Source organism: Neltuma alba, unplaced genomic scaffold, assembly GCF_004799145.2.
Source record: "Neltuma alba isolate B1F8T4 unplaced genomic scaffold, ASM479914v2 tig00001522_pilon, whole genome shotgun sequence".
NCBI lineage: Eukaryota > Viridiplantae > Streptophyta > Magnoliopsida > Fabales > Fabaceae > Neltuma > Neltuma alba.
The window spans coordinates 5,225-28,725 of record NW_021632494.1 but is presented as its reverse complement, the minus strand read 5'-3'; the positions used below and the strand labels follow the sequence as shown (position 1 = coordinate 28,725).

At 35.5% G+C, this 23,501-nt stretch overlaps 3 protein-coding genes across 3 annotated transcripts in view; 2 read left to right on the top strand and 1 right to left on the bottom strand.

Annotated features, from left to right (window-relative positions):
• LOC114758282 (cytochrome P450 71D10-like) overlaps window positions 1–17,678 on the top strand; it is a 28,705-nt gene extending 11,027 nt beyond the window's left edge. The window contains exons 2-3 of the mRNA XM_028947314.1: window positions 15,941–16,810; window positions 16,909–17,678. Coding sequence (XP_028803147.1) covers window positions 15,941–16,810; window positions 16,909–17,526 — 1,488 coding nt within the window. The 3' untranslated portion in view covers window positions 17,527–17,678. The remainder of the gene's footprint in view (window positions 1–15,940; window positions 16,811–16,908) is intronic.
• On the bottom strand, window positions 4,332–12,078 carry LOC114758324 (cytochrome P450 71D10-like). The gene is made up of 3 exons (XM_028947368.1): window positions 11,688–12,078; window positions 5,223–5,758; window positions 4,332–5,101 (listed from the first exon to the last, which is right to left on the bottom strand). The coding sequence occupies exons 1-3, from the start codon at window positions 12,061–12,063 to the stop codon at window positions 4,487–4,489; spliced, it is 1,527 nt and encodes a 508-aa protein (XP_028803201.1). The 5' UTR covers window positions 12,064–12,078; the 3' UTR covers window positions 4,332–4,486.
• A 3,766-nt stretch (window positions 17,679–21,444) lies between the features above and the next one.
• LOC114758300 (cytochrome P450 71D10-like) lies at window positions 21,445–23,299 on the top strand. Its single transcript, XM_028947334.1, has 3 exons — window positions 21,445–22,345; window positions 22,457–22,558; window positions 22,663–23,299. The coding sequence occupies exons 1-3, from the start codon at window positions 21,461–21,463 to the stop codon at window positions 23,176–23,178; spliced, it is 1,503 nt and encodes a 500-aa protein (XP_028803167.1). The 5' UTR covers window positions 21,445–21,460; the 3' UTR covers window positions 23,179–23,299.
• Window positions 23,300–23,501: the final 202 nt, after the last annotated feature.

Here is a 23,501-nt window from a genome sequence, read left to right as displayed (position 1 = left end):
GGGGTCCTTGTAATTTTGTCATTTTTAATCAAGTCCTTGAAGTTTTTTTCTTTTTTATCAGCTCCTTCAAGTTTTCACCGTTACATTCATTGGCCCTTCTCCTTCAAAATCGTTGACGGACTCTTGGCAGATGTTTGAGAGGACTAAGTTTACTGATGGCAGAGTTTGAAGACTCAGCAGAAGATGCCTTTCGCACCCTCGATGAACAAGGTGCCCTTCCCTTCCTCCACTTGCTTTTGGTTGCTGCTCACCACAAATCTATCGGTAGAGCGAAGTACAAGACTACCGATCTGATTTAGACCTCAAGGAGGCCTTCTCCAAGTTTGTTGATGGTGGGATGGCATGTTTGCCGCCTAGCTCTGCAATTCCTAGAGGAGCGCCAAGGTCATTTGGACTGCACGGTATCGGAATTAGAGGAAATCATGGACAAGATATCTCGCTGGTTCTGCTGCAAAATTTCTTCTTCTTGAAATCCCAAGGATGCCTCACCGGTTCATCAACTATTTCAAGCCAATTTGCATTGGTAGCCTCTGTAATTTCATGAGCTACAGGTATGGTCGCAATATTTGCCAAGGTATGCCAATTCCATGTGGGATGAAGAAGATCTGAATTAATATCACTCGCCTTATTATTAAGAACTTGCATTGATTTTTGGTTGAATAGCCCTTAAGAGTTGGAGTAGTGCGACGTCAATTGCAGCTTTAAGCCCAACATCACTTGCATTGTGATTTTTGCTGTCGATAGACTTATGGTTAGCAGCAAACAAAAGCAAATGGAGGAAGGGAAGGACACCTTGTTCATCATGGGTGTGAAAGGCATCTTTTACTCAGTCTTCAAACTTTGCTGTCAGCAAACTCAGTCCTCTCAAACATTTGTCAAGAGTCCATTAACGATTTTGAAGGACAAGGGCTAACGGATGTAACGGTGAAAACTTAAGGAGCTGATAAAAAAGAAAAAAACTTCAAGGACTTGATTAAAAATGACATAAAGTTACAAGGACCCCCAAATTAGATTTCCCTGTATATACACACACACAACCTCCGGTCCTAAATATAAAAGCTGGTTGACCAATTTAAGTAGATTAAGAAAATAAGTTAAGTTAGTTATTTGTTATAAATAGGTGTTGTATTTCCTAGAATATCCTTACTAATCAAATGTATTAGCTAGAACTACCATTATTAGAAGGACTACCTTAGGAAAAAAAAGAATAAATATGAGAGATAAAGTGGATTGAAGTCTTATATTTAAGACCAAAATAAAAGTCAAATGAAGTCTTATATTAAAGACCAGAGGTAGTGCGTGTATGTATATATATTTATACGCACACATTTCACATGGTCTGCCTTTTTGGATATTGATTTAATTTTGGAAAAATTTCGTTTAAGGACCACAGTACACAATTTTAAACTGCCCCTAAAACTTTCTGAGATCTCACTGCAAGATCAAGGGGCCAATATGATATTAATTCCACAAACAAAATGACGTTGTTGCTCCTCATTAAACTTCCCTTGAAATTTGAAAATAAGGGCCAAAATATGATGGTCAGATAGTCCTCCCCCCCTCTCTCTATGCAAAGGTGATTCCACTGTGCAAAAATTCTTCCCTCTCCCGCTTTGCGAACATGCAACCACTCTGGGAAAACTGTTGCCTCTCCCGGTCTGCCAACGTGCTACCACTCTGTGAAAAATCTATCATCTCCTGCTTGCAAACGTGCTATCACTGTGGAAAGATTCTTGCCTCTTGCAATATGCGAAAAGTGTTGGCGTGCCCCCTAAAAATTCCGTCACCCTCATTCTGTGGGTTGGTGGTAGTCACTACAACTAGAAGGAGAACAAGACGAGGCGGACAAGGGAGGAAACTTGCAAGGCTATTGGCAACGAAGGAAGAAGCAGGGTGAGAAGAAGTCACTGATTTCCTTTGGTAAGCTTTGTGGTCCACATTAAATGTAGTAGATTTGTTCGATTTTATTTTCATGGTAGGTTAAGGAAGAATGACCCATTCAAAGGTGGGTGTGTTTGGCAATGACATCTGGGTTCTAACCGAGGAATGGTTACCAATGTCTCACATAGTGTTCAACCGTCACCCCTTTTGCCCTTTAGCAAATCCTTCTGATTTAGTGAGAGAAGGCTTGTGAGTGTACCGTTAAGAGTTTGTGTGGGGGTTAAGTATGAAATTTATGATGAAGGGAAAAATTAGTGTTGGTAGTTAACTGTATTGCTATAGTATTTGTAGGCATTTTGTAGGAATTAAAAAAAGAATTAGGAGGGGCAATTGTTGTCGTATAGATTAGACAAATGAGTTTGTTTTCTTTAGTTTATCGCGGTCATTATTGGAATGTGACATTTAGTGGGCTAACAATGATGGTTAGTCAATTGACATGGAGAATTAGTTAAATAACCACTTGTATGTAAGAACCTCATGTTTGCTAGAATATGTGAAGTTAGGTAATTTACATGAAGAATCAGTAAATTACCCTCCATATTTGTTGGAATCTAATCTGTAGTGGCCTCATAAAGAAAATTAGGCAATTGACAGGAGGAATTAGGGGATCATTCACTTAGCTAATGTGTAACGGTTTCATGTTTGGTAGAACTTGTCAAGTTAGGCAATTTACATGAAGAGTCAGTAAATCATCTACTATGTTTGTGGGAATCTAGTCTGCAGTGGCCTAACAAGAAAAATTAGGCAATTGACATGAGGAATTAGGGGATTATCCACTTAGTTGATGTGTAACAGTTTCATGTTTGTTGGAACCTATCAAATTAGGGAATTTACATGAAGAGTCAGTAAATTAATCATATGCATTACAGGAATTCATACTTGTTGGAATCTGATCTGTAGTGGCCTCACAAGAAAAATTAGGCAATTGACACGAGGAATTAAGGGATTATCCACTTAGCTGGTGGGTAACAGTTTTATGTTTGCTGGAACCTATCAAGTTAGACTGTCAATGATTATTATATTGATGGATTCTCATGGCGTAACGAAAACGTTAAATTGAATTCAAATTCATTTAAAGTGCGATTTAATTTAATGGTTAGTCCAAGTTTCTCGAAAATAGTTTACTCTTAATAACTATTCCTATTCTTATGCTCATATTTATAAGTCACTTTCAACATATTTTATATAAATTAAGAAAAACCTTAAATTTTATTAATTTTCCTTTAAAATCCAACAATTTTTCTATCTTATTTCTATTTAATATACGTTATACTTTATGTCAACAAAGTCAACATAATAATAAATAAAGGATAAAATTGAATATTTATATAAAAAATTTCTCTTAAGGCCCTATAAATATGACCAAAAAATATCTTCTCTATCTGCCCTATAAATAGGACCAGAAGAGTACTCTTAGAGAATAATATTACTTTTGGTCTTTAATATAAAAGCTAGTTGATTAATTTGAATAAATTAATAAAATTAATTTAGTTATTTATAATAAATATGTGTTGTCTTTTCTAAAATACCCTTACTAATTATGTTATTTAGTTACAATTATCACTTAAAACATAATATGTGCAACTATTATAAGGACTACTTTTAAAAAAAAGAATAAAAATAAGAGATAAAATAGATTAAAATCTTATATTTGGGATCAAATTGAATGTCAAACTAATTGTTTCGTGTATTTTAGTTGATCTATTAATATTTAAGAAAAATAATAATACGTTAACTTCTTGGTCACATATATGGAGTATTGAATCGATTATTTTTATAATAAAACAAATGCTTTAAGATCTGAATGAATCTGAAATCTGGATTGCTAGTTTCGGTTTTGAATTATTTAATTAATTAATTGCTTAGTCAAGTTGAAGTTTTTCAAATCTCTCCTTCAAACACGAAAATATTGAATAATTAGTTGTACGATTTTCATGATTTATTTATTTTTTATATAACCTTTATTTAATTTTCTCGGTCAATGAAAAATGAAATTGATTATTCCATAGCAAGACAGTGATCCAATCGAGGTTTTGAAATTTTTATACTCCAGAATTATTTATATTACCAGTCAAAATAATGAAGCTGCTCAAAACCTCAAATGTTCTCTCCCAAAACGAAATCAGTCAAAATTATGATTTAAGTAGGGCTTCAGTCAAATTAGTGAATTTTCTAGTTTAAAAATCCACTCGTTTGATTTGATAAGAAATTAGTACACTAAGCATACAAGCTTTTTGACCTGACACTAAATATATATGTAAGTCTTCTGAATCTTATAATCAATATAATTTTTGAATTGTCAATGAGTTAATAGCCCAAATAATGATCTATGTTAAGGGTTAAAACATCACTTAGTGCTCAAACTAACTTTGAATATTATCACTAAAAGATAGAGAATCTTATAGCTATATGTGTCTTTAGAAACACTAATCTTTTGATTTTTTTTTTTTGATAGTAATAGGACTCTAAACTAAAAACATAGAGGTTTACATCATAAGTAGTTAACAACACATATAGCACGAGACAAATCATTGAAGCAATAATATTACAAGTGCTGATAACTAATTGGGATTAACCAAAGATTTTCCTTTCTTCTTACGCCAGCACCAAATGTCTCAGACATGTCAAATTCTTCATGAGTGAATCCATTTGGGAGCTTCCAATCAAAATGGTACAGCAAACTGGCAAGCGGCAGCTCGATGTTTGGTAAAGCAAAGTTAATCCCAGGACACATTCTTCTTCCAGCACCAAATGGTATATAATCAAAGTTTGTTCCTCTAAAGTCAATTGGATTATCCAAAAATCTCTCTGGCTTGAAGATCTCAGCTTCATCCCAAAACTTAGAATCTCTTCCTATTGCCCAAGCATTGATAATGACTTTGGTCTTTTCAGGTATCTCATATCCATCAATCACACACCTTTCAGTGTTTTCTCGTGGAAGTAACAACACCCCAGGAGGGTGCAATCTTAAGGTCTCCCTCACAATTGAGTTTAAGTATTTCAGTTGATGAATCTCACTTTCGTCCACATATCCTTTTTCACCGTAAATCCTTCTGACCTCAGCTTGAGCTTTCTCCCTCACCTTTGGGTTCTTCATCAATTCTGATATCGCCCACTCCAGACTAGTTGATGATGACTCAGATCCAGCAATAAACATATCCTGAAGATGGGTTGTGAGTTCTTCGTCAAAGAAACTTCTTTGTAACTATAAAATATTAATAAGCATAAGATAAATTACGTTACTCTTAAAGCTAAAGTTCTTTCATATATACGCTACTCACCAGAATGACGGCTTTGATGTGCTTGTGGGTTAACGGCAGCTCTAGATCATTTTCCTGTTGAATTTTTAAAAGAACATAAAGTAGATTCTCTTCAGTATTCTCACTACTTCTCTCTTTTCTTTCTTTGTGATCCTTGATGATGTCCTCCAGTATTTTATCATTCAACTTATGAACCCTTTCAACTTTAGCTCTCATTCCAGTTATCACTTGAAGAACTTTGACAGAGGGAAAGAGATCAACAATCGAGAAACCTCCCATCACCTTCATTATTTCCTTCAAACTAGATATGAAGGCTTCTTGATCTCTTGACTTCTTACCGAAAGCTGCTTTTGCAATTATGGAATTTGTGGTTGTGAAAATTTTCTCACTCAGATTTATGACCGAACCTTCATGAGATCGAATATCTTTGACGAGTGCAGATACTTCCTCTTCCCTTATGTACCTAAAAGATCGAGCACGCTTTGCAGTTAAAAGCTCTAAAGTACATATTTTTCGGAGTTGCCTCCAATGGTTCCCATGTGGAGAAAATCCAATATCTATGTTATTATTGTTGTGAAATAATGCAATATGTGTGTCAAATAAAGTCCCACATGGGAAAGATGAGAAGAAGTCTAAGTGTATAAATGAGATCAAGCATCCTTGGGGGGGTAAATGGGCCAAGAGGGAAGTGGGCCTCGCGCACACAACAACAGGCCACCAGGAGGGAAACGCAGTTGTAAACCGGCGATTTCCCCCCTGCGCGTGAATTAAACGCGGTAAAGCCTCATTTTACGAAAATTATTTTAAACTTTGTTGAATATTTTTTAATAAAATTATGCTTACCAGAAAAGCCTTATTTTGGACCTGTTAAAAGTCAAGAGGCTTACTGTTTCGTTTTGTGGCCGACCGGACGCGTCTCGCGGGGTGTAGGCGAACGTTGTGTGCACCAACGTTCGCGCTGTTCCGTCTCCAACGGAACCTTACGTTGCTTCGGTCGTACCCGCTCGGCGAAACAGAGGGATGCGTCCTCCGGTGATGTGGCCATTCGCGCCTATATAAGGGACTGTCCAGGCAGCGTGAAGACACACTGTTCCATCCTCTTCCTCTTCTCTCCCGCTGTGTTTCCTGTTACAATCGCTTTCGCTGTTCTGCTACCTTGCTTCGCAGGAAGGGTTCGTTTGATCCTGGGGAGTGCCGCTGCCTGTTACACCGAGGGCTGCGGAATATCTCTCAAGGACAGTGTCCTTGTGACGCGACTCGAACCGGATTTGCTGTTCCTCATTTGCTGCCGCCAACAATCTTGAGAGATATCCTGAACAATGGCTGCAAACAACGACGCTGCTGGCTCCAGTGCTGTTCCTGTCAGCGTTCCCCTGAACGTCCCGGCAGCCATACCGCTTCCTAGGCCATTCCCTGACACATCCAAGATAGAAATGTTCGATGGAAGCAACTTTAGGCGGTGGCAAGAACGTGTCTACACAATTCTGGACATGCATGGAGTCGTCAATGCGCTAACTCAATCAGAACCTGCTGCAGATGCTGATCAAGGACAGAAGGATATGTGGCACCAGGCCAACAAAGTATGCAGGCACACTTTGATCAGTACACTATCTAATGATTTGTTTGACATCTACAGCGTCTACAAAGAGGCCAAGCAAATATGGGAATCATTGGTTCTCAAATATACTGCTGAGGACGCTGGGAAGCAGAAATTTGTGGTCGGAAACTTCTATAGGTGGGAGATGACCGATGACAAAGACATCAAGCTTCAGATCAATGAATATCACAAATTACTGGAGGAACTTCGGGCTGAAAAGATCAATCTTCCTGACGAGTTCATCGCTGGGGTCCTGATTGAAAAGCTACCAACCTCATGGAACAACTACAAACAACAACTCAAGCATAAACAGAAACAATTGTCGCTTACCGGCTTGATCACTCACATCATCATTGAAGATACCAACAGAAGGACAATACAAGCAGCGAAAGAGAAAGAGACGGCTGCCAAAGCAAATCTAGTGGAAACAAAACCACGCAACAAGAGGTACGACCCTAACTCAAAGAAACAGAAAAATAAGAAACCTGATTACAAACCCAAAGGCACTAACTCCAAATTCAAGAAGAAGGGCAATTGTTTTGTTTGTGGCAAACCTGGACATTATGCAGCACAGTGCAGGAAGAGGGCTAAGGGAAGTTTTCAAAAGGATGAAAATCCTCCCAAGCCAAATGTGAATTTGGTTGAAGGAGATGACAGCGACAATGACGAAGTAATTGCTGCAATGCTTTCTCAGGCCCTCCTCATCTCTGATGTGAGAAAATGGGTGGTAGACTCTGGGGCTACCAAGCACATATGTGCAAACAGGGAAATGTATACCTCCTTCGAAGAAGGGGAAGATCACATTTATCTCGCTGACTCCCGAACTGCAAAGGTTCAGGGAAAGGGAAAAGTGGTGCTGAAACTCACATCTGGGAAGTCTCTAGTGCTAAATGATGTTCTGTATGTGCCCGATATGAGAGCAAATTTAATTTCTGTGGCTCTCTTGGGAAAGGCTGGGGTGAAAGTGTCATTTGAGTCTGACAAAATTGTGATGACAAAGAACAATGTTCTTGTGGGGAAGGGTTACTGTAATCAAGGTCTCTTTGTACTGAGTGTCGATATGAATGATAATGCATCTTCTTCTGTTTACTTGGTTGATTCTTATGATCTATGGCATGCTAGATTAGGGCATATTAATAGGAAATATATCAAAAGGTTGCAACACCTTAAATTAATTTCTGAAACTAAAAGTAATAATATTGGTAAATGCGAGATTTGTGCAGAAACCAAAATGACTAAAAAATCACATTTTCCTACACAAAGAGAGACTGAGTTATTGTCATTAATACATACTGATTTAGGTGATTTGAAACAAACAGAGACTAGAGGTGGTAAAAGATACTATATTACCTTCATTGATGATTTTTCTAGATACACTAAGGTGTACCTGTTAAGAAATAAAGATGAAGCTTTTGAAAAATTTATCTTATATAAGGCAGAGGTAGAAAATCAACTAAGTAGGAAAATTAAAAGAGTTAGATCTGATAGAGGAGGAGAATATTTATTACTAAATGACTTTTGTGAAAAAAAGGAAATAATACATGAAGTAACACCTCCTTACTCACCTGAATCTAATGGAGTTGCAGAAAGGAAAAATAGAACTTTAAAAGAATGATGAATGCTTTGCTTGTAGTTCTGGTGCACCTGATAACTTATGGGGTGAAGCTCTGTTATCTGCTTGCTTTTTACAAAATAGAATACCTCATAGGAAAACTAACAAAACACCTTATGAGTTGTGGAAAGGTTTTGTACCTAATCTTAAATATTTGAAAGTGTGGGGGTGCCTTGCAAAAGTTTTATTGCCTGATTTTAAGAAAAGGAAAATTGGTTCTAAAACTGTTGACTGTATGTTTATTGGTTATGCTCAACAAAGTGCTGCTTATCGTTTTTTAGTTTTGAACCAAAACACAATTACTGAAACAAAGGATGCTGAATTTTTTGAAAACATTTTTCCATTAAAAGTTGAGCATATTCCCAAAGGTGTTGAAAATCCTTCTGCCTCTTTCCAAGAAAAAACAAATCAAGTTTTGACTGAAGAATTACGGAGAAGTAAAAGACAGAGAAAGGAAACATCCTTTGGAGATGATTTTTACACATTTTTAGTACAAAATGAACCTAGAAACTTTTATGAAGCAATCTCTTCTCCGGATGCAGAGCTTTGGAAAGAAGCAATTAAAGATGAAATAGACTCCTTAAATAAAAATAAAACTTGGGTTTTGGTAGACTTGCCTTCAGGAGCAAAACCTATAGGTTGCAAATGGGTCTTTAGGAAAAAATATTTTCCTGATGGAACCATAGATAAATACAAAGCACGGCTTGTAGCTAAGGGTTTTACCCAAAAGGAAAATATTGATTATTTTGATACATTCTCTCCTGTTACAAGGATATCATCTGTTAGAATCCTTATTGCTTTAGCATCAATTCATAAGCTATTTATACATCAAATGGATGTCAAAACAGCATTTCTAAATGGTGATTTAGAAGAGGAAATTTATATGGTACAACCTGAAGGGTGTGCTGTTCCTGGGCAAGAAAACAAAGTATGTAAGTTAGTAAAATCTCTATATGGCTTAAAACAAGCACCCAAACAATGGCATGAGAAGTTAGATCAAGTTTTAATGAGTGGTGGTTTCTCTACTGTCGAAGTAGAAAGATGTGTTTATACCAAAGTTATGAATAATGATTGTGTGATTATTTGTTTATATGTGGATGATATGCTTATTTTTGGAACCAGTATGAATGTGGTGCTTGAAACAAAAATGTTTCTTAATTCAAATTTTGATATGAAAGATCTGGGTGAAGCAAAAATAATCCTAGGTGTTAAAATCACAAGAAATGAAAATGGCATCTTACTTTCTCAGGAACATTATGTTGAGAAAATACTGAGAAAGTTTGAACATTATGATGAAACTCCTTTGAGTACCCCTTATGATGCTAGTGTGCATCTAAAGAAGCATAAAGGAGATCCGATTGCTCAATCTATGTATGCACAGATTATTGGGAGTCTGTTGCACTTGATGAATTATACCAGGCCAGACATAGCATATGCTGTGTGCAGATTGAGCAGATATACTCACTGTCCAGGCAGTGAACATTGGGAAGCTCTGAAGAGATTATTACGATATCTGAAGGGTACCATGAATTATGGTATACTATATAGTGGATTTCCCGCTGTATTAGAAGGATACAGTGATGCTAATTGGATCTCAGATTCAGACGAGACAAAGTCCACTAGCGGTTATGTTTTTACATTTGGTGGTGGAGCTGTCACTTGGAAGTCAGCCAAACAAAGCATCATAACTCGATCCTCAAGGGATTCTGAGTTAGTTGCTATGGAATTGGCTGGTACAGAGGCTGAGTGGTTGAAAAACTTCTTAGCAAATATCCCATTGGGAGACAAGCCAACGCCATCAATATCATTACACTGTGATAACCAGGCATCAATAGCCACGGCCAAAAATAAAACATTTAATGGCAAAAGCAGACACATTCGATTGAGACACAATATTTTAAGGCAGCTGCTAAAGGACGAGGTGATCTCAATCGATTTTGTGAGGTCAGAAATGAACCTAGCAGATCCATTAACAAAACCCCTAGGGAGGAAACAAATTATCGAAACATCGAGGGGAATGGGACTAAAGCCAGTATGATTACGACAGCGATGGCAACCCAACCTTTGTGATTGGTGATCCCATGAAGAAGGTTCAATGGGTAAGAACAAGTCGCTCGTTAGTACTGCTAGCAGTAAACCAAAATTACTAGTCCCTCCTATGATGTGTGAGAAAGTGCTAGATTGCATATTGGAGGGTTGAGCAAAGCTCTTAATGATTTCAAATCCTACGGGATGGTGTATTCAGTGCAGGTACACTTAAATGAAATCACCTCTACGAATGTGGAGTGGGGCCGCTCCTATGAGATCATGGCAAAATCTCTAGAGCATTCGTTATGCACCAGGCACGCGCACGGCCGTTATAACGCGCAAAACCGTCGTTAACAGCGGAAATGTGGGGGTATAATCTGACTTTTAATGCCTCTAGTACACGCCGAAGAGATGACAGTTCATAGAAGCAGGCTTCACTGGCATCTCTGTGTACTAAGTGTTATCAGTCTAGGTCTAGTTCATAGTCGCAAGAACCACTAGATACAATGATTATACCCATGTGTGTAACTCTGGCTCTTTATTTGACACATGTGGGGGATTGTTGTGAAATAATGCAATATGTGTGTCAAATAAAGTCCCACATGGGAAAGATGAGAAGAAGTCTAAGTGTATAAATGAGATCAAGCATCCTTGGGGGGGTAAATGGGCCAAGAGGGAAGTGGGCCTCGCGCACACAACAACAGGCCACCAGGAGGGAAACGCAGTTGTAAACCGGCGATTTCCCCCCTGCGCGTGAATTAAACGCGGTAAAGCCTCATTTTACGAAAATTATTTTAAACTTTGTTGAATATTTTTTAATAAAATTATGCTTACCAGAAAAGCCTTATTTTGGACCTGTTAAAAGTCAAGAGGCTTACTGTTTCGTTTTGTGGCCGACCGGACGCGTCTCGCGGGGTGTAGGCGAACGTTGTGTGCACCAACGTTCGCGCTGTTCCGTCTCCAACGGAACCTTACGTTGCTTCGGTCGTACCCGCTCGGCGAAACAGAGGGATGCGTCCTCCGGGGATGTGGCCATTCGCGCCTATATAAGGGACTGTCCAGGCAGCGTGAAGACACACAGTCCCATCCTCTTCCTCTTCTCTCCCGCTGTGTTTCCTGTTACAATCGCTTTCGCTGTTCTGCTACCTTGCTTCGCAGGAAGGGTTCGTTTGATCCTGGGGAGTGCCGCTGCCTGTTACACCGAGAGGCTGCGGAATATCTCTCAAGGACAGTGTCCTTGTGACGCGACTCGAACCGGATTTGCTGTTCCTCATTTGCTGCCGCCAACAATTATAAGTGATGATCTCAGCAGCGAGAAGATGAGGTCTATTGGAGAAGATAACTTCATGTGTTGTGAAGATCTGTTTGGCAATTTCTGAGGAAGTGACAATGACATTGGTTGTCTCTCCAAGCTGGAGATGCATTAAGGGACCATACTTGTTTGCCAAGTTTCTCAGAGAGTGATGGGGTAGTGACCCTATAAGTTGATGGATGTTCCCTATAAGAGGTAACTTCCATGGCCCTGGAGGTAAAGGTAGAGTTTTGAAGGATTTCTTGGTGTTCGATCGGCTGTATATCAGAAGAAGGAAGAAAAACAAGGTGAAGAGGAAGATCTGGAGAATCATGATTATAGAAGTTAATTTGATTTTGTTTTGTTTATGTCTTGGGCAGAGACTGCTTTATATCCTTTTTCCATTGGATGTTTCAGTCAGCATATTTCAATATTTTTATTAATTATATGTAGTTACTTAATTTAATTTCTTCTTTAAAGTAATGCCTAAGCCGTTGGACGTTTGGATCTTAAAATTCAACAAGAATGACCTACTTGTCAGGACTCAGATTGGGATTTGAAGATTAAATAATAATCCAAAGACCAAATGAAAATTAAATCGTTTAAAATGAGTGGAGGATGCCATGGGATTTGACTAAAACAATTAAATAACTGAATTGAAAAAAAAAATCCGCATGGCCACGTAATTTAGTTTTCTAAATTCTTCAGACTCGACAGACAATAATTTCTAAGCAGTAAACATAGTCGTCTAAAGTAATCTGAGAGAAAAACATATAGAACTTATTTCTATATAACAATAATTCAAATATATGAGACATCAGAAGCTACCTCGAGTCATCAGGGCAATACCAAAAAAATATAATTGATACATCAGTCAGTGAATTATAGTAAGGACCACTCATTTCTAAAATGTTGTACAGTAAACACTGAACTGTGCATGTCTCAAATTAAGAATAATAATTCACTTTTTTTTTTTATTATGCAGATGTATTTTCTTATTAAAAACAATCACATTCAAAATATTATTAGGTATTAAATATAAACACATCTCTTAATAAAAATTCGAACATTAATTCATTAAGATTGTGAAGCACTCTAAACCCAAATTTTCGCTTAAACATGAAAACAACCAAACATACAACTTAAAAGCTGGGCCCGCCCTCCACCTTATCTGATATGAGGGACGACCTTCCTGGCCCAAATCCATTATCCAATCCACATCGTCACCTTTTGGACTGCAGGCCCACAAGAACTAGGCCCACCACTTCCCTCTTTATATCGGGTCACCACTCGACCATATAGCTGTGACTCCCACGCGTCATCTCCCACTTCCGGCCATTGCTTCGCGCCAACCCTATACTTAGTCGATTGATGCATTATCGTTTTTAGTTTAATTTATTCATTAGCTTCATTTCCTCCATCCTTCTTAAGATCCATTCCATGCCAAGCCATTAAGCAGTGCTGTCTTAAATCTCCATGGCAGAATGTGGGCACTTGCAGCAACCATGATTCCTTTCCGCCGAGCCGTTGGACTTGAATCCGCAGCGTTGCCTTCAAATTCCCCTCAGAACCCAAGCAAAGCCAAAGCCGCAGAGTGTTCTTTTCTTTCATGGGTCTCGCATGGAGAGATTCGTCTTCAAAGAGGAGCCTTATAAGTCTTGGGATCCCCAATTCCCACGGCTTGTTTAATATGAAAGAAACAGGGTGGAGTAGAGGGAAAGACAGTAAAATTTTTAATGAGTTTGATTAAAAAAAATTAAAAAAATGATATTAAAAGTTTTTAATTAATTATTATTATTTTTTTCTCGTACATATATTTTTTTTTAGTAAAATTTTAAAATCTCATTTTTTATTTAAAACAAACTTTTTAAATTTTTTTCTCTCTCATTCATTGCTTTTTATTTTGCTCGTACCAAACATAAGTAACAGTTAGCTTTTGGGTATTATATTCTTCCAAAGATTTGTGCTCATGTCAGGCCACAGCAGCTTTAAACTAATCTTAATTAAAATTGTAAAGTTGTCTTTTAAAATTCCAGTTTTGCTTCTCAAAATTTTCAACTTTTACGTCAGTAAGGGCAATTTAATCAAAGAGATTACCCTAAGATGTTTCTGATTAGCTTTTTAAGGTCCGGTGTTCTTGAATGGTAATATTCAAAAGGGAATGATGAAATGACTTGGCTGAGTGAAGATCCACACCAAACTCACTTCACTTGTTCCCCGTAAGTAAATGCCACGTGGCACACCTGATTTCTTGCGCCATTAGTTAATAATTAAGCTGATTAGCATCACATCATACTCCCCACAAGTAACCCCTAATCAATTGCTACTACTTTTCTTATCATAGCAATATTTTAATGTAAATTATACGTACAATTTCTTAATCATAATTGAATTTAAAAGCATAAAATAAATACCATTACTGTGAAGCTCTTGATAAATTAATAAGGCAATTAATTAATTCATAGCTATGAATTTTTTCCGTTTGTGTAAATGTAATTTGTATCAACATGTTTCAGACGATGGTGGGTTGGTGAACTTTGAAGATTAAGAATTTTTTAAAATTTGTTTCAATATTCATATTTAAATGTGGCTTACTGTCAAACTTCCATCACATGGCCTACCCTAGCTACTTTGAACAATTCAATTTTCTATGGCAGAAAGCCATCGCGACTGGTGGCTAGCTTACTGCTGAATATTCTCTCCCTCTCTGGCTCTCTAATAGGAATTGATATTTTTTTTTTAACCTTCAAGAGGAATTAAGATTGAGATCTAATTTTTGGGCATTTTCAATTAATTGAGCTGAGATAGAATTTGTAGCAGCAAGAGATTAACAGGGGCTTATCGAAAGAAATATCAATCAAGCTTTTAAATGAAGTGATTTAGAAATTAAATATTTTATGTAAAATGTTAATTGCGATACAAATTTGATTGCGGAAAATTATATATATAAAGTAAAAAATTTGATGATGATTATTGATAAATTATAAATAATAAATGTTTAGATAGCGTGTTGACTCGGCTAATCAGCCCAGAATTTCTTAATGGAGGAAACATAATTAATTAATTTCGTGGAAAAGTTTGTTTATGAAGTACGGAGTTTGATGTTGCGGCCAGTAAGTTAAATTTAAATAATGCAGAAATCAACAAATATCTTCTTACGAAATCTTTTTTATCATATTTGGACTCAAATGATATAATATCATAACATCATTCATGTTACTACTACACGACGCTAATATACGGCAGCTATCAGGAAACAACTGTAACAAAAAAAAAGCCATGACATTTTTGTCATTGCATAAAAGTACATTTTACTTTTTATAGCAGTTATCCAGAAAATTATTGTAAAAAGTATACTTTTTACGATGGTTTAAAAAAAACTCTTCTTAAAAAGATTATTAGAATTTTAAAACTCTTCTTATCATGTAATAGTTTTTTACTTTTCACGGTTAAAGTTCCTGGTTTCTCACTGTCGTCTCCACTTAATTTTCTTCCTCCTCTCACTTTTGGTGGTGTTTTCTCTTTGTTTCTATCATCTCTGCCATGTTCTTTCATCGATGTCACTGTCATGTCATCTTCTTCATCGTTATTTGTGAGTTTTTTGCCCTTTCTTTTCTATTCTTTTTGTGGGTTTTATAATTTTTGTAGTTTAGTTGTTTGAAAAGATGTGTGTAGTATTTTCTTTGATTAAAAACATGATGTTTGTTTTAAATTTGAATATATCTGTTTTTTTTGTTAGTCTCCTTACTTAAATATACTTTGATATGTGAAAGTTTGAAAATATCTAATTTTTGTTCCTTTTATTTTATAGATTTGAGTTTGATAGCCTGAAATTCATGAGTTTTATAATATTTTGGTGTTCAATTTTACCTTTATCAAATCTTAATAACTTCAGTCCGGTAGTTAAAGACTTCTATGTTCTACTGGTCACGAAGAGCTTTAGGCTTCGAGCAAAGCTAAAAGAGAAGAATTCAATAAATATACAACCGTCGTAAAAAGTAACATACTTTAGCACTTCCTATCATGAAGTCCTCTATTTTTTCACGTTGATGACATAAATGTCACATTCAAAACTGTCATGAAAGGCTCATTCTAACTGCCGTAAAATGCTTTTTTTGCATAGTGTGTTATTAATGTAAAAGAGGTCTATATATCTTATAACCTAACTAAAGCGAGCTTCCAGTTCTCCATTTCCTCAGCCATCAATGGAGATTCAAATCCCATACACTATCCTCTTCGCCATCTCTTTCTTCTTCCTTGTAATGCTGAAGAAATCAACCTCCAATAAATCCTTCAAAACCCTACCTCCAGGGCCATCCAAATTACCTATCATCGGCAACTTACACCAACTTGCAGGATCAATACCCCATCGTGCCATGAGAGATCTAGCCAACAAATATGGATCCTTCATACATCTTCAACTTGGAGAGTTGTCCCATGTTGTTGTCTCTTCCCCAGAAATAGCCAAAGAGATCATGAAAACACACGATACAACGTTTGCAAATCGACCTGCTCTTGTTGCCACCACACTGATTTCCAATAACACAGACATAGCCTTTTCTCCTTACGGAAACTATTGGAGGCAACTTCGGAAGATTTGTACTCTGGAGCTTTTGTCTGCAAAGAGGGTCCAAACTTTCAGAACAATAAGGGAAGAAGAGGTTTCAGCACTCGTGAAGAATATATCAGAACACGAAGGCTCCATTGTTAATCTCAGTGAGAAGCTTTACGAGCTCACGAATTTCATAACTGCTCGAGCAGCTTTTGGTGCAAAGACAAAGAACGTTGAAGAAATCCTATCACTAATGAAACGTACTCTGGAGTTGGCAAGTGGTTTCTCAGTTTCTGATCTTTACCCTTCGCTCAAAATCCTTCAAGTGATCACCGGCATAAAAGCTAAAATTGATAGCGTGAACAAGGAGCTTGATATGATGGTGAGGAATATCATCAACGATCACAAAGAAAAGAACCATAGTCATGCTGGTAAAACAGAGGATTTGGTCGATGTTCTTCTGAGGATTCAAAAGGAAAATACCCTTGAGATCCCTTTGACTCAACGCAACCTCAAAGCTATCATAGCGGTGAGTATATATGTTAATTGATGATTGAATTGTTATAGATATATCTTCAAAATACACATTATGAGCTCTAATCGTGAGTTTATATTATCTATTTCTAGGATGTTTTCCTTGGTGGAACTGAAACATCAGCGTCAACCGTAGAGTGGTCAATGTCAGAACTTCTTAGAAACCCCAGCAAAATGAGAAGGGCACAAGAAGAGGTAAGAAGGATTTTCGGAAGCAAAGGATACGTAGATGAATCAGAATTTCGTCATTTGAAATATGTATCTGCAGTTATAAAAGAAACTTTGAGGTTACATCCGCCTTTGCCACTGTTACTTCCAAGAGAAAATAGTGAGAGCTGTGAGATCAATGGTTATAAATTGCCTCCCAAGACTAGGGTCATCATCAATGGTTGGGCAATCGGAAGAGATCCAAAGTATTGGGATGAACCAGAAAAGTTTGAACCAGAAAGGTTCCTGAATGCCTCAATAGATTACAACTTTAAAGGGACAGAGTTCGAGTACATCCCATTCGGTTCTGGAAGAAGGATATGCCCTGGAGTCTCATTTGCTACAGTTCTTGTTGAAAGTATGGTCTGCAATTTGCTTTATCACTTTGATTGGAGACTTCCTAATGGGTTAGAGCACGAAAAGTTGGACATGACAGAGAATTCTGGTGCTACGGTGAGAAGGAAAAACGATCTTTGCTTGATTCCAATAAGATATTGCCCTTAAATAATAAGTCTGCATCATGATTAATCAATTACAGTTTTCTTTTTTTTGGTTCTTCGTTTGTCATCTTATGGTGGATTGACAAATATAGCGGGATACCTACTTTGTTCTGCGCTTTGGAGTTGTTGGAGAATAAATTAAGTTTATTTAAATGTATCCTTTTTCTCCTTTGTAATAATTTAATAAATTTATATAATATTATAAACTGCACTACATTCATAAGTTATTTTCATGTTATAAATAGTACAAAGAACTCTATGCAAATACATATTATTTTAATTAATAAATAATACCTCTGCTTTTTAGTCTTTAATATGAGATTTAGTTTGTACTTTAAACTGAATTACAAACTAGATCCTATATTAAGAATAGAAAGTAGTACAACCTCCAGTCCTAATTATAAGAGTTAGTTGACTAATTTGAAGAGATTAAATAAATATGTTAAGTTAGTTATTTGTAATAAATAAGTGTTCTTTTTCCTAAAATATTCTTGCTAATCAAATGTATTGGCTAGAACTATTATTATTAGAAGGATTATCTTAGAAAAATATATATAAATATAAGAAACAAAGTGGATTGAAATCTTATATTTAGAACCAAAATAAAAGTCAAACAAAATCTTATATTAAAGACCGGAAGTAGTATTTGGTTCTTGTTTACAACCAGCTGGAATCAAATTATTGTATCTCCCACATTTTTTTTTGCTAAGGAAGGCAATGCTTCTTGGACCGATTTTTGAAATGTGAAGAGAAAATGAATATTTAATTCATATACTAATTTTTAATATAAGGGCTCATTTGACTTTTATTTTGATCTTCAATATAAGATCTTAATTTACTTTGTCTCTTATATTTATCCATTTTTTTAAATATAGTTTTTGTAATAATAGTAGTTCTAGCCAGTATACTTGATTAACAAGAATATTTTAAGAAAGATAACACCCACTAGTATATATTACAAATAACTAACTTAATTAATTTTTTTAATTTACTTAGGTTAGTTAATTAACTTTTATACTACCTCTGGTCCTATTATAAGCTTTGTTTGTAGGCTACAAATAAAATCTTAGATTCAAGGTAGTATTAAGGACCCGAGGTAGTAGTATAGAAGATAAGTCAAACATTCCGAATTTAACAAATATTTTCTTTTGATTTTTGCAATATTTGTACTCTAACCACCACGCTTCCGCGCATATCGTTCATTGGGGAAGGAGATGGCTAAGTAATTTTTAATTATTCTGATAGAAAATCTAAGGGGCTGGTATAATTATCAATATTTAAAAAATAGCGTCGGCATAAACAATTTTTTTTTTAAAAAAACTGGTCAATAAACAGCTCAAGAACACACTTCTTCACTATAGTCATAATTAAATAAAACATATTTTAAAACAATATATATACTTAAAATAAAGAAAATAATTATTCATAATCATAACGGGGAACATTAAAATCCAAAAAAAAAAAATTCTATTCAAATGAAACGAATTAAAAAAAAAAAACAATATCCACCCATTCGTCGTATTCTTCATCCAAACTCAAAATTATATACTTAATTTCTAAATTATAGTGCATATCAAAGATTCAATGTCCATAAACCATCAATCCATACACTACATTAATTTAATTCTTTTTATTTTTAATATACGTACATGACATTACATATCTTCATATTTAAGTTTAAAGAATATCTCAAACTTAAAAACATAATTTTTTAAAAATAAATCGTTGTAGACCTTTTTTAAACTTTTACTGAACGTAGCTACATAATATATATTCCATCTTCAGTTATATATATCATATTTTTTTAATTCAAAAAATTACAATTAGTTGGTTTGATTGATGTATGATTAAAAAAATTGGCGAAAGATTCCTCTCAACTACCATGTCATAATTGAAGTTGAATTCCGTTCCGCTCTTGCAGAATATGCAACCCTTGTGGGAAAAAAATTGTATTTAAATAATTGGCCATATACTAAGTCGGTCAAGCTCGGCGGCCCAATTAGAATCTTCCATTCCATTGGCATAAATCGAGAAACACTTGGGCCCTTCTTAAATCAATTGGCCCACAGATTAGTTTAAAGACTTCAAGTTTTCAACTACGAAATCAAAGATTTAGGGTGTGTTTGGGTGACACCCCAAACCATGGTTTGGGGAATAAATCACCCAAACACCCCCTCCAAAAACCAAAACCATGGTTTTGGAAAAAGCAAAATTTTTTTGCTTTTGGAGAAAAAAGGGAGAGTGTGAGGGCTTATATGATATGTATCTTGTTATTTTTTTTATAAACATATTTTTTATAAATATATTAATCTTATATTTTATAAATATATATACACATTAATTAATTATTAATTATATTATCTTATGTATTATTAATTATGTTGGTAAAAAACATATTATTAACAATTTTATTCCTTCAAATTAAAATATATCATAAAATCTATTTTTTCTGTAATTATCATATTAACTTATATCTTTTTTTAGTAATTTGTATATATAAAAAGTGCTTCTGATAACAACTATCCAAACACTCTCACTTCTCAGAATCACTTTTTTACAAAATCTATTCTTCACAGAATCTATTCTTCCCAGAATCTATTCTTCAGAATCACTTTTCCAAACCACGGTTTGGTTTCATCCAAACACACCCTTAAGAGAAAGAACTAGTCTATCATAATATAACAAATTAAAATTTAAATTTTAACAACTTAGGAGAGTTGGATCTAGTAAAACGAATTAGTTTTTTATAATATAATGAATCAAGGTTTAAGTCTTCATTAGGAGAGGTGTTCGTTTTTAGTACCTGATAGTACGTCGAATAGGATTACTTCAAATAAAAAGATATGTGTCTAGCAAAAAAAATCAAATTCTTATTGGGAGAAGTGTTTAGTGCCTTTTAGTACCTTGAACAATATTACCTCTAATTGGAGGATACTTATGTCCGGAAAAAAAGAAAAGAAAAGAAAAAGCATCAGGGTGGTTGGAAGGAGAAATCACGACAAAGCTCAAAATGAAATTTGTGGTGTCGATATAGAGAAAATATTTCAGGAGGCCCAAACTTGTTTAGCCTTGTATATATTTTTTTGCCAGCAAACTTGTTTAGCCTCATATATTTGTCTGGATTAACTTATTTCCTGCAATTAAAACTATTGTAATTATTTGTTTATTTTGTTGACGTGGTTCAACCGATATCATCATGATTATAACTCACTTTCCTAATTTCACTCCATCAATTAAGTCATTAACCTGTCCACTCAGACTTTTCTCGGCAACGAAAGATAGCGGCATCATGACTCATACCTTCAGTCAACGTATTGTGGCCAATTTTTCCAAGTGATAAGGGACAATGCAGAAAATAGCTCTCAGAAAAATTTTGCAGAAGGGAAGATTCAAAGACACGCGCTCTGAAAACTGAAAAGTGAATGGCCCAATTGTCCGCTTCGATGTTTTCTTAGAAGGATAACGTCATGTCCGGCAAAGAACTAATGTACTTTCCTTTAATTAAACTAGTACAGGTTTATTTTAACAAATAAAAATAAAATTAGTTTGTTAATTTAAAAAATAAAGATAGATCGAAGAAGATAAAAATTTGCATTCTACGATTATGACGATAATTATAATAATGAATAAAATAAAGCATCTAATGCCCCTCTGCATAATGCATGTATATATATCACCTTGCTTGATAATAGTATCAATGCCACTTTTTTTTTTTAAAAAAAAATCAATATCACTTTATTTTAAAAAAAAAAGAGAGAAGGAAATAATGTCACTTCCACATGGAATAATCAAACGTCAATTATAGTAGTACAAAGTGAAGAAACTGCTCATTCTATAAATTAACCATACGGGGACTGTGGAACACTCGCATCTTCAGTATAAAAGCACAACTTACTGTCCAGAACCTCACACCAAACTTGCAGTATCAATATTATTTTATGATCATGGAGTTTCATAGCCCTTCAGCTATCCTCTTCACTTTCTTGTGCTTCATCCTTTTGATTCACAAGCTATCAAATTCCAGAAAATGTAGAAACTTACCTCCAGGCCCACCGAAATTACCTATCATAGGAAACCTTCACCAACTTCTAGTTTCAATACCTACTCGATCTTTGAGAGACCTTTCAAAAAAGTATGGACCTTTGATGTATCTTCAACTTGGGCAGCTTCCGTTCATGATTGTGTCTTCCCCTGAAATAGCCAAGGAGGTTATGAAGACACATGACCAAATCTTCGCTAATAGACCCAAAACTCTTGCCACTGATATCTTTGCTTACAATGGCTCCGATATTGTTTTCTCCCCGTATGGAAACTATTGGAGGCAGCTCCGAAAGATTTGCACTTTGGAGCTTTTGTCTGCAAAGAGGGTCCAAACTTTCAAGAATATAAGGGAAGAGGAGGTTTCAATGCTCATGAAGGACATCCGTGAATATGCAGGTTCTGTCATGAACCTTAGTAAGAAAATCTTCCCTCTCACAAATTCCATAGTTGCTAGAGCAGCATTTGGTAAGAAGACCAAGAACGTAGAAGCCATTCTACCTACTATTGAGCATACAATTCAGCTAATCTCGGGTTTAAATGTTATTGATTTCTATCCTTCTCTCGGATTCCTCAGTGTGATAACTGGGATCAAAGCTACAATGATTAGGCTACAAGCCGAGACTGATAGGATCTTTCAAAATATTATCACTGATCATGAAGAAAAGAACCTTGGCAACCATGCTGGTGAGGATGAAGATCTAGTTGATGTTCTTCTTAGGATTCAAAAGGAGAATGACCTCGAGATCCCCTTATCTTACGACAACATTAAAGGCGTTATTAAGGTTGTTAATTCCACATGCTCCTTTAGTTATATAAATAGAAGTGTTATTTAATTATTATATTCTGATTCACGCAGTAGAGACACTCAAATTATGTCTTAAATCCTTTTTCAGGACATTTTCGTAGGTGGAACTGAAACAGCAGCAACAACAATAGAGTGGACTATGACGGAGTTACTTAGAAACCCAGTGGCAATGAAAAGGGCACAAGAAGAGGTATGATTATGCATAAAGTTGTTTTGATTAATGTAATAATAGTGAAGTTGTAATAGTGTGAGCTTTGGGACTTTTTCTGAATTTTCTTTTTGACGGTTATGCAGGTTAGAAGAGTTTTCAAAAGCAAAGGATGCGTGGATGAATCAGAAATTTCTCAGTTGAAATATGTTGCTGCTGTCATCAAAGAAGTCTTAAGGCTGCATCCTGCTGTGCCATTGTTGGTTCCAAGAGAAAATAGAGAGAGATGTAAAATCAATGGATATGAGATACCTGCAAAAACTAGAATTATTGTTAATGCTTGGGCAATCGGAAGAGATCCTAAATATTGGGATGAACCAGAAAAATTTATTCCTGAGAGATTCCTTGATACCACAGTTAATTACAGTTTCACAGGCTCAAACTTTGAGTTTATCCCATTTGGTGCTGGAAGGAGAATATGCCCTGGAATTGCATTTGCCACACCAGTTGTGGAATTAATTATTTCCAATATGCTTTATCATTTTGATTGGCAACTTCCAAATGGAATGAAGGCAGCAGAACTGGATGTGGAAGAGTCTTTTGGTGCTACAATGAGAAGAAAGAATGACCTATGTGTCATTCCTTTTAAGTATAGCCCTTAATTAGGGATATATACTAATTATCACCTAAATAAATGATGCTTGGGGGACAGTTTAAGTATTATATCTATACTGCAGAAGCAATGTTAAGCGTTATCTGGGGGATATATAACATGTTATGTAAGAGTGCCTATTTTCTTCAAGTTTTGTATATCTACCCCTTTATGATAGAAAATATATAAAAGGATATGCATGCACCCAAATAGATGAGAATTAAGAGACATATTATGTTTTTTTAATTAATTCGAGTTTGGACCATTCAAAATTCGAACACTCTTGTTAAAAAAGAGTATTGAAAAAAATATTTTTTTACATTTTTTCTCTCA